At 41.1% G+C, this 16017-nt stretch overlaps 1 protein-coding gene across 15 annotated transcripts in view; it reads right to left on the bottom strand.

Annotated features, from left to right (window-relative positions):
• dcc (DCC netrin 1 receptor) overlaps window positions 1-16017 on the bottom strand; it is a 482450-nt gene that overhangs the window by 43727 nt on the left and 422706 nt on the right. For 14 of the 15 annotated variants that reach the window (XM_088435577.1, XM_088435578.1, XM_088435580.1 and 11 more), the window contains one exon: window positions 4052-4200. In XM_088435577.1, coding sequence (XP_088291703.1) covers window positions 4052-4200 — 149 coding nt within the window. Of the gene's footprint in view, window positions 1-4050; window positions 4201-16017 lie in introns of those variants that run through there. The other variant, XM_088435589.1, reaches the window with a different exon arrangement.

Here is a 16017-nt window from a genome sequence, read left to right as displayed (position 1 = left end):
GTATTGAACTGTTCAGTTGGTTTTCCCTTACATGTTACCAATGAATGTACGTGGCTTGAAATATTTTTTTTTCTTTGTTCAGCAAGCCACTACTGTTGTCTATTTTTGTAATAAATAATAATAAATAAATTAACCCCTTGCTGTATCGCGGTTCATCTTTCACGGGTTCGCTGCTTAACAGATTTTTTACAGTGTGGATATTTTTTACAGCGCATTGTGCTTTGAATCCTGATTGGCTCAGGGGTTGTCTCGAAATAAAATATTGACGAAATAAAATATTGACGCTGTACTGTATTGGTTTTTCACTTGTCAAGTAATTACAAAAGGCAAGAGGATCCAAAAGCTTGCTTTCGTCCCTCCTGTGTCTCTCCCGTGCCCGTTTGCGCTCAGCTCAGCTCACATGTTACAAACGTGCTAGTAAGCACAATGATTGATAGTGGTCTCTGTGAGCCAATCATGTGACTCGTAGGCGTGCCGAGAGGAAACACACATATCTGTGTGCCTACCAAGAGCAACGGAGAAATACACAGCTTTGGAAATCTGACTTTTACCTAAATTGAAATTTCAAGTGTATTGTTATGATATAAGAGGCTTCATTTTAATTCGATGTCCGGGCATATCCGTTTATAAAAATCTTCTCGCTCAGAAAAAAGAAAGAGCTCAACAACTACTCATAACAATGTGCTGGTTCAGTATGAAGAGGAATAGCTGGGACTGTGAAATACGCGAGTGACAATGTTTCCAACTTTGTATTGCTATATTAAAATGATTGTTTTAAACAAATTTGGGGCTTTAAAACAGGTTTTGATTGTTGGTTTTATTCTATAGTTTAGTATTGCATTGTAAAATAATAAAGAAAATAAAGCTGGCTACTTCACGGATTTCCTTTTGCACATGTTATTTTTGGAACGTAACCCCCGCGCTGAACAAGGGATTACTGTATATCCAATCTCAGTTTTTGTTTGTTTATCAAATAATACCGTGCATATTCCATGTCCAGTTAGGGAATAAAGCCCACATAAAATAAAGTGTACGTGCGGTCTAACTTCTCACCCGGCCACACACACACACACACGCACGCACGCACGGACGCACACACACACACACACACACATTATATATATATATATATATATATATATATATATATATTGTGGCGGACACTAGGACCATGTCTCTCACCCAGTAGGCATGTCGCTATGATCCTGTGATGCTTTGAACCTGTTGGCTTTGTCTTTGCTGTTTTGGACTTTGTTGTATCAGTTTTGTGATGGCATACGAAGAGTAAAGATCTCCACTAGCACAGCAACGTGTGGTTTCTTCGCCTCGCCACATTGGTGACCCTGGACGTTAGAATGGGTGACCGCGGATGGGTCATCTTGCCATATTATTATCCCAGAGTAAAGATCTCCACTAGCACAGCAACGTGTGGTTTCTTCGCCTCGCCACATTGGTGACCCTGGACGTTAGAATGGGTGACCGCGGATGGGTCATCTTGCCATATTATTATCCCAGACGTTAGAAAGTTTCGTCAGGCTGTTGGAGATGTAGTTTCGCCACATGGGTGACCCCGGACGTCAGAATGTTCCAGCGAGGAATCACCGCAGACGTCCCACTTCGTGGCATCCCTCCACCAGCCTACTATATGTCAGGTAATGCAGCAAGCTGGTACCACGTCAGCCAGCCAGCACCCCGACAAGGGTCCTCTCACCCGTCGCCCAGTCCCTTGGCGCACCAGGGATCGAGCCAGCCAGCAACAGGCTGGTACGGGCGCCGGTGAGAACGGCTGTGCAGTCCAATTTCGGAGTCCCTGGCCGTCGACCGGGATCTTCCAGCCGGGCGGCCTCATCTACTACCGATGTCCGTCCGGCCTCAGCAGTAGGCCTCCAGCCACCATCATTCAGCCGCCCCTCCGATTCACCATGCCGGCAGGTATGGTCCGAGTATACATGGGAGCGGGTCAGCTGGTGTTGGTGCCGCAGCAGGTTCACGCCCAGGCACAGACTGGGACGCAGCCGCGACCGGCCGTCCCTCGGAAGCCACTGTGCCTGCCAGCATGCAGGTCAGCACTGCCACTCCGGCTCCTGCGGAACTTCAGGACATCCCTTTGCCAACGCTACCTCATGGTTTTCACGCTGAGCGTCTCACCCTTACTCCTGTCGCACCTGGGGCCCTGGTGTCACATACACCGCCCAGGACCGGACTGAGACTCAGGGTGCCAGACTGGTGAATACCCGGTGGGGTTTTCCGTTATGCCTTTCTGGGTGTTCGGGGGGGAGCTGTGTGGTGGACACTAGGTCCATGTCTCTCACCCAGTAGGCATGTCGCTATGATCCTTTGATGCTTTGAACCTGTTGGCTTTGTCTTTGCTTTATTGGACTTTGTTGTATCAGTTTTGTGATGGCATGCGAAGAGTAAAGATCTCCACTAGTTTCTTCGCCTCGCCACAATATATATATATATATATATATATATATATATATATATATATATATATATATATATATATATATATATATATATATATATATATATATTTAGATTAATATATATATATATATTAATCCGTTCCGCGGTTGGGCTCGTAAGGCGAATTCACTGTATGGCAGGCAATCCAAACCTATGTTAAATACCTAATGCGTTTAGAACCCCAGGTAAAAACATCAAAATTGTCCATTCATATTAAAAATGAGTACCAAAATAGTATAGTATGTGCTATGTATATATAACAGAAATAGCATATACATACACATATAACTATAAAGCATGGTGATGGCAGTGTGAGGGTCTGGGACACTTTTGCTTCCTCAACTTACTATGATCGATGGAAAAATGAAGTCTGCTGTTTACCAGAAGATCCCGAAGGCATATACATCTAAAGTATATAATACACGTGTATACAATGCAGAAAAAAATCAAAAATAGGAAAAATGATGATTTATTTACCTTTGAGTGGCACTTGTTATGCCCATATTCCCTAGTGAGGGTAGCCTAGGCTTGGCTAGCTTCGCATTTCTTGATTATCTCCAGCCTCATTTCCATTATAAATCATCTTCTTACTTCTCTCTTTAATATCACTAGCAATCTTGTGACCGATGGCTAACCTTTTCAAGTTTGAATTAAGCAGTAAAATGCACTATAAATACGGTTTTGTAACCACTCACAATAAAACAAGCTTTTCGTATTCCTCCATTTTGAAATGAGTGAGGCCGACCAATAGCAGACCAGCATCCCCGTCATGTGAAAGCAACAGAAAATAAGTACAATGTCCGAAAAAAGCACAAACACAAATACAGCCAACCCCCTTTGGTCACGACATTTGTTTTCGTCGCAAAGCCGGGAAAATACCGTCAAGAGGGGACGAAGAAACTCTGTATTCCACATCGCAACATGAGAAAAACATATATATATATATATATATATATATATATATATATATATATATATATATATATATATATATATATATATATATATATATATATAACATATATATATATATATATATATATATATATATATATATATATATATATATATATATATGTGTGCTGATAGTTTGGTAGGCCAGCGCTATGACCCTGTGAGCTGTGAACTCATGGGTTGATGAAACAGTTCCATCAGAACTATTGACTCTGAGGCCCTGGGCATTTTAGATCAACATGGCAGTTCAAAGAGACAGAAATAAAAAATAAACTGCCTGTGATGGCGGTAATACAGAAAAAACAAACAAAACAAACAACACATCATGAAATGAAGAGATTTAACTGTTGAGAATAAGTCAATGTTAAAAAAAAGTTTTAATTGTTGGACACGCCACAGTTATTCAACATCCCTCCCTTTTATTAAAGGGCTCTTTTCAAGGACACTTTCTGATCATTGTACTTCAGTTCTTAATTTTGTTTGTCCTTTTCCTCAGTTCATGTTCATTGTGCATTCTACACTCTTTTTTTATTCTCACCACTCTTTTTTGCCAATCTCAACACAGAATACTATTCCACGATGAGTGCCAAGAGTCAACATTTGCAACATTGCTTTGGTCATGACTTACATTAACAGCCACTTCTTCTGTAGGTTTTGTCCCGCCTTCCTCTGGTATGTCGGGAGCTGTAGGAACGGAGACAGGAAGCAGGGGTGATCGAGCCTTACCAGGCTGACCCAGAGAAGCTGTCTTCACCTGAGGCTTTGGAAGGCTTGCGGCTGTGTAAAAAAGGGAGATATTTGACTTCAACACACCACCTAGGAAACTGGGGCCAGACAAATTAAATCATGACATTGCTTTACCCTATGTTTAGAGGATAAAATAAGAAGGGATTATTATAATAAAAACAATACACAAATTTTCCAGACACTAGAAACATATCAGAGAATATAAAAACTCTTCCGTCTGAGCAGTAAGCTGTGTAGGAAAAAAAAAAAAACAGTGAACTTTTGCACTATACCAAAAGTACATCCACACAAAATACACTCACCATATGGTGTATTTGTATCACACTCCCATTCTATTCGGTTAGGAAACCAACAATTGCGAAATCAAAAGAAGAAAAACTTCTTAGGAACATTTTTTCCTATAACATTTTTTAGGAGAGATTTTGCAGGTTGTGGTCATAGATGGTATCTCTCTCTCCACAGATTCTTTTCGTAATGTCTTCCTAAATATTTTTTCCTGTGTATTCAGTCTGAAATGGAAAATGGAGCCTGTTCCCAATAACAAAAGCATCTTCTCAAATAACTATCACGGGGTAAACTACAAAGATGTTTCTCAGGGACATTGTCAAATTGTCGCTGTTCTTAATAATCAAATAGCTTTTCAGTAGTGAAGCTACTATATAGATCAAACTGGATACCATTGCATTCTTAGTTCACAACTTTCTCTTGGTCGTTATTGTACTTATTGCAATTTTTTTCGATTTTCACTTATTTCATTTTAGCGATGCTTGGTTTACAATGGGTATTTTGTGTTGTGTTGTTTGTAGGTTATTAATATGATATTCCCACTGTCCATCCATCCATCCATTTTCGAGAAACACTTATCCTCACAAAAGTCACAGACTTGCTGGTGCCTATCCCAGCTGACTTCAGGCAGTAGGCGGGGGACACTCTGAACTGGTTGCCAGCCAGTTGCAGGGCAGACAGAGTCGAACAACCATTCACGCACACAATCACACCTAAGGACAATTTAGTAGCACAGGGAGAACATGCAAACTCCACAGAGCAGTCGAAGTGCTATTCACCGCGCCTCAGAGCCGCCCGATATTCCAACTGTTTTACTGTTATTGACATCACAACATTTGTCCAAGTGGTAATAAGACACACTGTTACACTTTGTGGTGACGTAGCACAGAAGCGGACAGGAAGCTGATCGATTTCTATTTATCTATATAGTCAATATTGTATCAATTTTGAATTTATTCTGAATCGTAGTAAATAAGAATTCCAAATCTTATGTGAATCGATTTTGCTTTTTGGCACACCCCCAAGTAAATATGAAAGAATTGTACAGTGCGCCCCCGTGTTATGAACGTAATTCGTTCAGCGGCTACGCTCGTAACTTGAACTGCTCGTATGACGGGCAATCCAAACCTATGTTAATTAGTGAATGCGTGCAACGCGTGCAAAAACCTTAGGTAAAAACATCACGACTTTATACACATATTAAAAATGAGTAACAATCTACTGTACAGTTAAATTAAATAACATATACAAAGGAAAAATGACATTTACCTTTGGGGCGACGTGACTTGAGCTGGGTGGAGGCGGAGGGGAGCAGGGATCAACCCGCAGAATTTATTTATTTATTTTCTTAAACGGGAACTTTTCTCAAACTAGAACATATCACGGGCGATTTCCTTCTCTTTAATCCATAATAGAAGAAGCCTCTCAATTTTGTTGTCGATTGTCAGGTTCACCATATAGACATTTATAATAATTAGGCAATAAAGAGAGAAAAGGCACTCAGTTTCATAATTTTCTCGAGTGGGATCAAGAGGGAGAAGGAGTGTAGCGTTTATTTGTTCACTGCACATTCGTTCTCCAACGCTACTTCTAACACCCCCCATTTTATATGATACAGAGGCATCTGATTACATGTAAAATTGGCAGACAGTATACTTGTTTATGTGTTAATATTAGCAAGAATCCTTTATCAATCTTCACATTCTCTGGTAATGGATGTGAGCTCAGAGGTCCTGACGTCACCTCCCAGGGGCTCTGCTGTCGATGTCCCCTTATCAGCTGTTCGCACTCTGCAGTCGAGTCGTCCTCTTGTATCCACACCCAAGCTGAAAACACTCATTTATGCTGAAAATATGTACTATCATGGCAAATGTATAATAACTACTAAAAATGATTCCTACATCGATCGAGGTCCGTCCCCCGGCAAGGAAAGTCTTGCCCTTAGAAGATTGCTGAGCGGTTCCGTCCATACTCACGAGCAAGGTTAACCATGCGTGTTCCTCCTTCGTATTTTTTTTTTTTATCTCCTGCTTCGTTTGTATTGTTATCATCCTCTTACTTCTTCCTTTATCGCCACTTGCAATTTTAGAAGCCATGTCTAACAGATAAAGTTTGCAAAGTCATCACAACATTCCTTTCTTCCGTTTTTCACTCATTTTCTCTCCTTCTTTCCATCCCGACCAGCTGTGCCATCAAGCTAGTTAAAGGCGTTCGGCCAATAGCATATCGGCATTTCTGTGATTGACGTGACGCCGGCCAATAGCATCTCCGTGAGTGAGACCGGGACTGACACCGTGACTGAGACAGTGACTGTGACATAGTAAGAGCAATAGCGTTCAACATGGACGTAAAGAGCGTCATTTTCTGATTCGGTTGACATAGCAAAGCGAAAATAAATCTACTTATACAATGGCCGGCATGTCGTACTGCTCGTATGACGGAAGGTTTGTGCGTAAGTGGGGGACAAAAAACTCCGCCGTCCACGCTCGTAAGTCGAAATGTTCGTAAAAGAGGGTGTTCGTAAACCAGGGGCCGACTGTACTGCCAAGACGTGTCTGGCCACTGCTTAATTATGCAGCAAATTGCTCTTTGTTGTTGAATGCCTATGTTTCTGATAGGTCACTGAACATATTGTTAAGGTCAGTGAGATGTGATAACACATAACTAATGTTGATTGTTCTAAATGATGACATTCATATGCAACTAAGTGGACAGTCAAAAAAGAAATAGAATTCTGAGCCCTGTAGCCATTTGTATGACCAGTTAACCATCTACCAATTGAACCATGTACAAAAATGGATTTGACAAAGGAAAAGAAAAAAAAACTGGACAAACAGATCGTACTAAATACTAAATAATTAATATATTTGATGAAAAACATAATTTCTCTGTGTTTCACATCAAAAAGGAGGGGGGGTTGACAAAAAACAAGTAAAAAATAGGAGTTATGTCTGACAGTATTTAAATTGTAGGTTCGCACTGACGTATTGTGAGAATAGCAAGCTTTCAAGCCACCATAAATATTTTGTACTTTAACTTCCATGTCCTGTCAGCTTCTGGGTTCAAACTCTGCACCTATCATGGCAGTATTGTAGAATCTATTTTAGTTGTGACTGTGTAGCATCTATTTTAATTGAGACTGACTGATTGTTGTTGCTATTAACAGCCCCCCCCCCTCCAAAAAAACAAACAAAGAATGAACTGATTAACAGATATTCATTATTGCACCTGAGAAACAACACTGTGGAAAATCTTCTTCGATAAGAATAACACAGACAAAAAAGACAGACTTGTATTTAGACTCCTACAGTCAACTAAATTCGGAGCAAAAAACCTTGGTGTCCTGGGACCGACCAACTGAATGGTCGACCGTCCATCCGTTTCTAAAGCTGCCTATTCTCATGAGGTATGGTAGCTTAGAGCTGCCTTTATGACTATCCTCACTAGGTCGGGATGCTGACTCTCTGGTGCCTATCGAAGCTGTGTATGGTCTGTAGGCAGGGGCAAGGCAAGGCAGGGCAATTGCAGCGCACGCAGGGAATAACACCCTTTTATGCACCTTATCGCTCAAAATAAGGACAATTTAAAGTGTACAATACACCGCTATTTATGTTTCTGAAAATGTAGGCTTTTATCACAGCCACAAAATATGCTGTGAAATAAATGTTTCTCAGTGACAATAAAGATTCTTATTTGAAAATCCAGTCGTTAGGAGAGGTTTGTGCAATGTCCGATCAAATTCCCACACCCAAAACATAGTTGGGTTATGGTCAATTCCTATTAGATGTTGGGTGTTTTATTAAAAGGTATTGCGAGTTTGCCAGCTGGCTCTTACACTGATGAAGAGATGCTGCAGTTCTGCTACATTTGATTTTGTGAGCTCATTGTAACATGTCTTTGGTGTGTGTAGCATTAATTCTTGAGCTACCTGTATAGTGAACCAAATTAAATTGGAGTTTACTTGTGACTGCATCCGTACACGATTATGCCAGTCAAATCAGAACAAACTACAATGGTACTTTCTGTTTAAGTTTGTAAATATTAAAAATAAAAACTATATGTACACGGCACCAGTCAAAAGTTTAGAAATTCACATGGTCTCATACACATTATGTGTTAATTTGTGCTACTAACCCTATTAATCCAAACCAGATGCCCAAGACACCTCACCAAGCTCCTCTTAAGAGGGAGAAGCAGCGGCTTGACACTGCGCCATGATGACCTAGCTTCTTTGCCTATCTGTAAAGTAGGGTAGGGTGTCAAACCCTACGGAGGAAACCCATTTGGACCGCTTATATCTGTGTGTCATTCTTTTCGGGCAGGGGTGTCCAAACTTTTTGCAAAGGGGGCCAGATTTGGTGTGTTAAAAATGTAGGGTGGCCAACCTTCGCGGATATTCTTTACATATAACAGCAATTAATTTAAATATTTTCAGCGAGCCGTTCTGTGTTTCACATTTACTTTTTTATTTTAATTTCAGCTATCTTAAGCATGTGTTTTGGTTAATTTCAAACGTGCATATCAAAATTGAATTGACATCAAATATTGAAATTGAATATTCACTTTTTTTAACACTAACTTTTTTTGTAACAGTTGAACAGAAGTAATAGTACTCTTGGGTGCAAATTACATTTGAAACGTAAAAAAATATCTTACCATGGCAGTTTAATATTTATAAAAGTTTTAAACACAATAACAGAGAAATTAACAAATAATAGTCATATCAACAAGTGCACAGCTCATTTAAAATACGACATTGGTAATTATAAATGTTGATTAGATTTTTAAATGGTAATTATTCTGGAGTGAAAACTTCCAAAAAAAAAACGTTTTCAGACTTATCGTAAATGAAAAATGACTTGTCCGCATGAGTGTGATGGGTGTAACTGAGAACTGGAGAGCAGGACAAATGCCAGATGTGGCAGTAGTATGGATGCGCAAGATGTCTTGTAAGTGAGAGTCCGATAGCCGTGTCCTCACACGGCTCTTATTTAAGTTCATAACCGAGAACGTCTTCTCACACAAATACGTCGACCCGAACAAGCTTAGCATTTTCTTACCAAACGCTTGAATCTCTCGGACTTGTCCTTATCCAGCTGTCAGTACAAGTTGTAAAATATTACTGCTGTGAGATTAAACTAGCTTTAAGATGTTTCAGTTTCTCGCTGCGTTCAATACCTGTGATCTTGCCATATATGTCAGCATGTTTTGTTTGGTAATGTCGCTTGACATTGAACTCTTTAAAAACAGCCACTGTCTCTTTACGAATGAAGCAGACACAGTTGTTTGGTATTTCAGTGACGAAATAGTCCAATTTCCACTCATCCTTGAACTGTTGGCCATCGCAGTCAACTTTCCTTCTTTTGTTGATTGTCGCCATTTTAGAACGTTAGGGGCTCTACAGTCAATTACTCATATTCTAATTTTCTGTTCCTAAATAAGCTTATAGATGGCAGCAATTAGCACTTAACAGCGCTGCTGCCCAATGTGTTCATTCTCCAGGCCAGATGTTATCGATTTTACAACAGAGGCTTCGGGCCGGATGGAAATTGACCACGGGCCACATTTGGCCCCCAGGCAGGACTTTGGACATACCTGCATTAGGGGCACCCATAATAATAAAACTATTGCCCCCCCACATGTATTACAGTTATGGGTAGGTAGGTAGCCTTTATTGCGATTACCTGCAATACAAGGCAACCAAATTTTGAGTTAGCATGCTCAAACTGTTCAAGAAACGTTCAACACAAATGACAGACAGGGGAAAACAAGATGGCAAGGCCCAGCAGTATTTGCTATGGTGCAGCACTCCGCTAATAGCATGAAACTTGTTACATCAGGAAAATAAAATGGGGGAGATTAGGAAAAAAATTGTGAGTCTTTGGCCATGCCCCAAAATGAAAGTCAAGGCTAAAGTCCATAAAAAAAATACATGTACATGCAGCAACAGAAAAGAACACAATAGCATATCTTGCACAATTGGATGAGGGATAGGGATGTAAGGATAATTGGGGGCCAGCTGGAAAGAGCCAGTGGTCCTAGCAGTTTCACAGCGTAGACACGTCACGTGGGTGGATGTTAGGAATGCAAATTATGTTTTTTATGTGCCCTAAAATTTAAATGGTGATTAGGCCAAGCATATTCAGGGTTGATCTAGTCTGAACCACACAGTGCTGACCTCAGTAGCTTCCATAAGGACATGGTTTTGATATCAGAGATTCAGTTTATTGATCACGCCATCTTGAGAGGTACAATATTGTAGTTGTTGTTGGCGGAATCCTAGTCTGCTACTACTGCTGAGCTCCCCAGATCCAGCTCTGGAGCCAACACCATTGGTTTGTTTGATCACTTTCCTTGCCTGTATGCATATAAGTAAATTATCTGGGTGTCATGCATTAAATACAAAACAATTTATAGGGCATTGTCTTACAGTGTTATTTCAACTCCTCAACAAGAAACAATTCAATGAAATACTGGTAAATATGTCACACCATGTATCATATTCAAACTCCATATTTTGTGAAAGTATGCTATAAATGGATTCCAAGCAGAGGATATCAGAGCAATCTGATTGAAAGCTGAGTGCTTAACTCTAAATGTTGCAGAACAACATGAGTTATATGGCACTTCAGCGCATACTGTCAGACCAAATTCACAGAATTGAGCTCGAGAAATAAAACACTTTCTGGGTTAAGTACAATGCATTACAGCAATACAGTGCTGTGGGTTTCATATCGACAGTAGGACAGAAAAGCCATGAAAGACAGTTTTATGGTGTCTGGCTGAGCCTCGGGGGATTTGTCTGTGAAAGGTGGAAGTGGGGGGAGATTGGCGGCTCGTCTGTTCAGAGAGGCAGATATATTTACGAGACACATCAGACTGAAGGTGTGAAATAACGGCCAGGGGTCAAATCAGACTGTCTGTTTTTCTGGGCTGAGGTAAAAGCATTGAAGATGGGGGAGGGGGGAGGGTTTGATCCTGATGGTTTGAAATAAATACAGTATAAGATTAAAAGCATCTTCAAGAAGACATTGCATCTCTGGAAGCACACTCAACTTCACAGCTAACAGAGGCGTTAGGGATTTCCTTGTCCTCAGCTCATATCTATTTTTGATGTGTCTGGTTAATCCATCCCTTTTATACATCTGTTGTCCTCTCAAGGATAACAAGTGAACTGGAGAATACCCCCAAATCATTTCGGGGAGAAGTGTGGTATACCCTAGAATCTAGGGTATAGATTGTATCACTAGGATTGACAAACAACCGTTCACATTCATTCCCACCTATGGAGAATACAGCATCTTTCATTAGACCAGTACTTCTCAAATAGTGGAGCGGGCCACCCTGGGGGGGGGCGCAAGATGATGCCGGGGGGGTGCGGATGATCCCAGGAAAAAAGGCTTTGTTTTTCTCATGTGGAATGTAATTGCAATAAAGTAATAATTTCCTTTTAGTTTCAGGCACTTTGGTGCACTTGCTTCTTTTTTTTTTCCATTTTGGACTAAGCTATAACCCATATAAACACAATAAAAACAATTAACAGTTGTTGAAAGTTGATTTATATTGCGTTTTTCTGTTGTTAATGTTAAAAAGGATACATGTGTAGGTATACTTCAACAATTTTCAGCAATAATATTCTTATTTATATTCAGTGCAAAAGTTTTCTCTTTTCTAGGGGGGGCTGGCAAAATATGGTTGAGCAACACTGCATGCATGCATGCAAAACATGCATGCAAAATTTTGAACTGTGGAAGAAAACTATACCCTAAGCTGACATTCAAACCCAGAACCTCTTAATAGTGACATTCTCACTAAAATTCCACAGTGCTGCTGTTTGAATTTTTACTAAATCTGTCGCATAAGGAAAAGAGGTTGGACACAGAAGCAGACAAGACATGGAAGTAGAAAATTTGAAAGTCCATCCATCATTATATCTACACAAGGATCTCTATCCCAGCTGACCTTGGGCAGTAGGCGAGGGACACCCTGAACTGATTGCCAGCCAATTACAGGGCACACAGAGACGAACAACTATACACGCACCCAATCACACCTAAGGACAATTTAGTATGTCCAATACACCTGCCATACGTGTTTTTAGAGTATGGGAGGAAGCTGGTGTGCCCACGCAGAGAACCCATGCAGGCTTGATGAGTACATGCAGACTCCGCACCGGATGGCGGGAGCCAGCTGGATTCGAAGTCAGGTTCCTTAACTGTGAGGCAGACGTGCTATCCAGTGCCCCTCTAAGCCACCCAAGTTGAAAGTCTTCATAAAAAAAAATATATATTTAAAAAAATGGACGTAGAAACTGTACTAGAAAACAGTAAAATCACTTGAGAGCTTGACTTGAGGTTCTGACACTAAGTCTCTGAGAACCTAGAGCTGAAATAGTATCAAACATCAGTTCTATGACATATTAAAGCAAACTAAAGAACCATTGCAACTGCAAAGCAATTGATACATTTAACTACTCATCACCAGTCACAACATGACAAAGGTGATAAATACATAAAAATGACAAAAGAGCACCATGCAGTGAGGCTCATGGCGTGAGCAGCATTTATTTAACAAAGTTGTGTTCTTTTTTTTCTCGATTAATGTTCATTTTTACGCAATATCAAAACAAACATGGTAGATGAAGTTGTCAAAAATGTTTGTAAGATGTCAGGTTTTGTTGAATAAAACAATAGATGGATGATCATTAATATTTTTTGGTCAAAAAATAATGCTTCCCAGGGAGGCGCATTGATTCAAAAAGTATGTGTCCCCTATCAAAAGTTATGTGTCTGAGACGCAGGTAAACAGGAGCACTGCAGCCGTCTTGTAGCCCTTTTACGACGGTGGGGAAAAAAGGCCTACATATCTGACAGATTAAGATGCAATTTCGGTAAGTATGTGTAGGGCAGAAATTAATAGGGCAATGGATCACCTTGCTCAAGAAAAAGACATGTGCTTTCTAATGTTCAATCCACATTGCACTTTTGCTGTGTAAAGCGAAGACATGTCAAGCAAGGAGGAAAGACTCCGTCCTGGAACAAGTAATCACACAAATGGGAGCATTTTGGCAACTCGGAGTGAAAAAGTTCCTTGAGTAATGAGAGCAGAGCACTTAAAATTATGCGAAGATGTTTTTAAAATTATATTTATTTATCTGATGTGCACCATTAAAAACAAGATGTCACAGAAGCTGCAACAAAATAACCCAAATCAGTGTATCATATAATATATGGACATGCATACAATAACCTTAGAAAGGCTTTATTTTTCAGCTGTACCTCGCTGTGGTATTTGTCTAGTGGCTTGCTGGAACCATTTTCACAACTTTATAAGTTATTGTCATCACGTCACGTCGCTGTCAATATTATATAGATGTTTAAAACAATCCAATTAATTCAATGATCACGTACACTAAGGAACCACTGGTCAATTTGCCAGATTGTCATTGTATGATATGGCTCAAGTCTCTGGAATTAGCGCTAGTCTCTAACGTATGTGAGATGTTCAAATACATTATATGTTATCATTTGCAAATATCGAAAAAAATGTGGGCTTTCTATTCTTCAGGTTCCATCCTCTTTTCTAGTAGTTTGAATGTCAATAAATCCATCTATGAAATAAATATTTTTATTCACGGTCTATACATAGCATAAGACGGTACCCTGGTCTTATATTATGTTTTAAAATATGTTCATAAACACTCGGGTCGGCCAAGCCATGCCTCTGCAACATTGCGTGGACATTGGGGACAGTGCCCCTGGATTGGCAGACTGGGGTGGTGGTCCCCCTTTTTAAGAAGGATCTGTTCCAACAACAGAGGGATCACACTCCTCAGCCTCCCCAATAAAGTCTATTCAGTATGCTGGAGAGGAGGGTCCGTCTGGAAGTCTAACCTCGAATTCAGGAGGAGCAGTGTGGTTTTCGTCCCGGCCGCGGAACAGTGGACCAGCTCTACACACTCGGCAGGATCCTCGAGGGTGCACGGGAGTTTGCCCATCCTCCATGTGCTTTGTGGACTTGCAGAAGGTGTTTGACCGTGTCCCTCTGAGAGCTCTGTGGGGGGTGCTGCAGGAGTACGAGGTACGGAACGCCCTGATATGGGCTGTTTGGTCCCTGTACCATCGATGTCAGAGTTTGGTCCCCATTGCCAGCAGTAAGTCGAATCCATTTCCAGTGGGGGCTGAGACTCTGCCAAGTTCATTACTTTTATGGACAGAATTTCTAGGTGCAGCCGAAGCATTGAGGGAGTTCGGTTTAGGAGTCTCGGCATTGCGGCCCAAATCAGTTTCCTCCACAGGGTGTCTGGACTCTTTCCGGGAGGGGCTCAGCGTCTAGCTGCTGCTCCGCCGCAGTGAGAGGAGCCAGTTGAAATGGATCAGGCATCTTCTTCAGATGCTTCCCAGGCGAGGTGTTACGGGCAAGTCCCACAGGGAGGAGGCCCTGGGGATGGCCAGGACACGCTGGAGCGACTATGTCTCTCGGCTGGCCTGGGAACGCTTGGGGATCCTCCCGGAGGAGCTGGACAAAGTGGCTGGGGAGAAGGAAGTCTGGGCTTCCCTGCTCAAGCTGCTGTCCGCGCGACCCGATCCCGAAGATGGTAGAAGATGGACGGATGTTTATAAAATCTCAAGAGGGAGAAGATTAAGAGAGTCATTGAAAAAGTTGTCAAGTATGCTGGAAAGGGCTAGATTGTTGAGCATGGGAAGCTCAGTGAAGGCTGTGTAGAAGCAAATGTCTCTGTGCTGGGAGAAACCAAGCCACCCGTCATACATACTCCGCCACCTTATTCGCTGTATTCGGAATGTAATAAAATGTTGCATAATGCATCCGATTTAACATGTCCGTGTTTTGAGGGACTTTGCTGTGTGATTGGAATGAAATTGCAGACGAACTTTCACACTTGCAAGCCCCTGACTCATCACACAATGATGTTGCCGTGACTCTCGGGGCTGAGGTCACCACCTCAATCAATCACATGCAAAACATTGTTAATGATTTATTTCTCCATTAAATAATACGACTGACAATTTTTACACGACACTGCCAAATTTTAAAAAGTGTTTGCAAAACACGCGGAAATTCCTCAAATTGCGCGTGACATATTATGTTAATTGCGCAATGCTGAATGCGACACCCAATACCACGTAGATGAAACCACATGGCAAACGCTTAAGGCGCGGTCCAAGTCCGAATGTACTTGACGTGATGAACACAGGGAGGTGCTAAATGCCATAAATAATTTAACTAAGAGCATTGCAACATCTGAAGGTTTTAATACATGGTCATTTTTGCATGATGCATCCACCGCAGATGGTCCTCCTGAGTTATCTTTGCAACATCCCATGATCGCTAAACTTGATCCTGTTACAGGATTTCAAGCTACTTATTACACACAGTTCACTTCATCCGATATGAGAATGTTGTTACAGGAACATCCTGCGATGCAAATTGGAGGGGTGAATTGGCTGAGGCCTATTCAACGTAATACAACTGGGCAAAAGTTGACTTGTGGTGATTTGAAATTGCCGATGACACAAGCGGCTCCCCTTTCTCAGCTCGACA

Source organism: Hippichthys cyanospilos, chromosome 15 (genome assembly GCF_059441005.1).
Source record: "Hippichthys cyanospilos isolate Australia breed blue-spotted pipefish chromosome 15, RoL_Hcya_1.0, whole genome shotgun sequence".
In the NCBI taxonomy this organism is placed as follows: Eukaryota; Metazoa; Chordata; class Actinopteri; order Syngnathiformes; family Syngnathidae; genus Hippichthys; species Hippichthys cyanospilos.
This window is presented reverse-complemented; position numbering and strand designations above follow the sequence as displayed.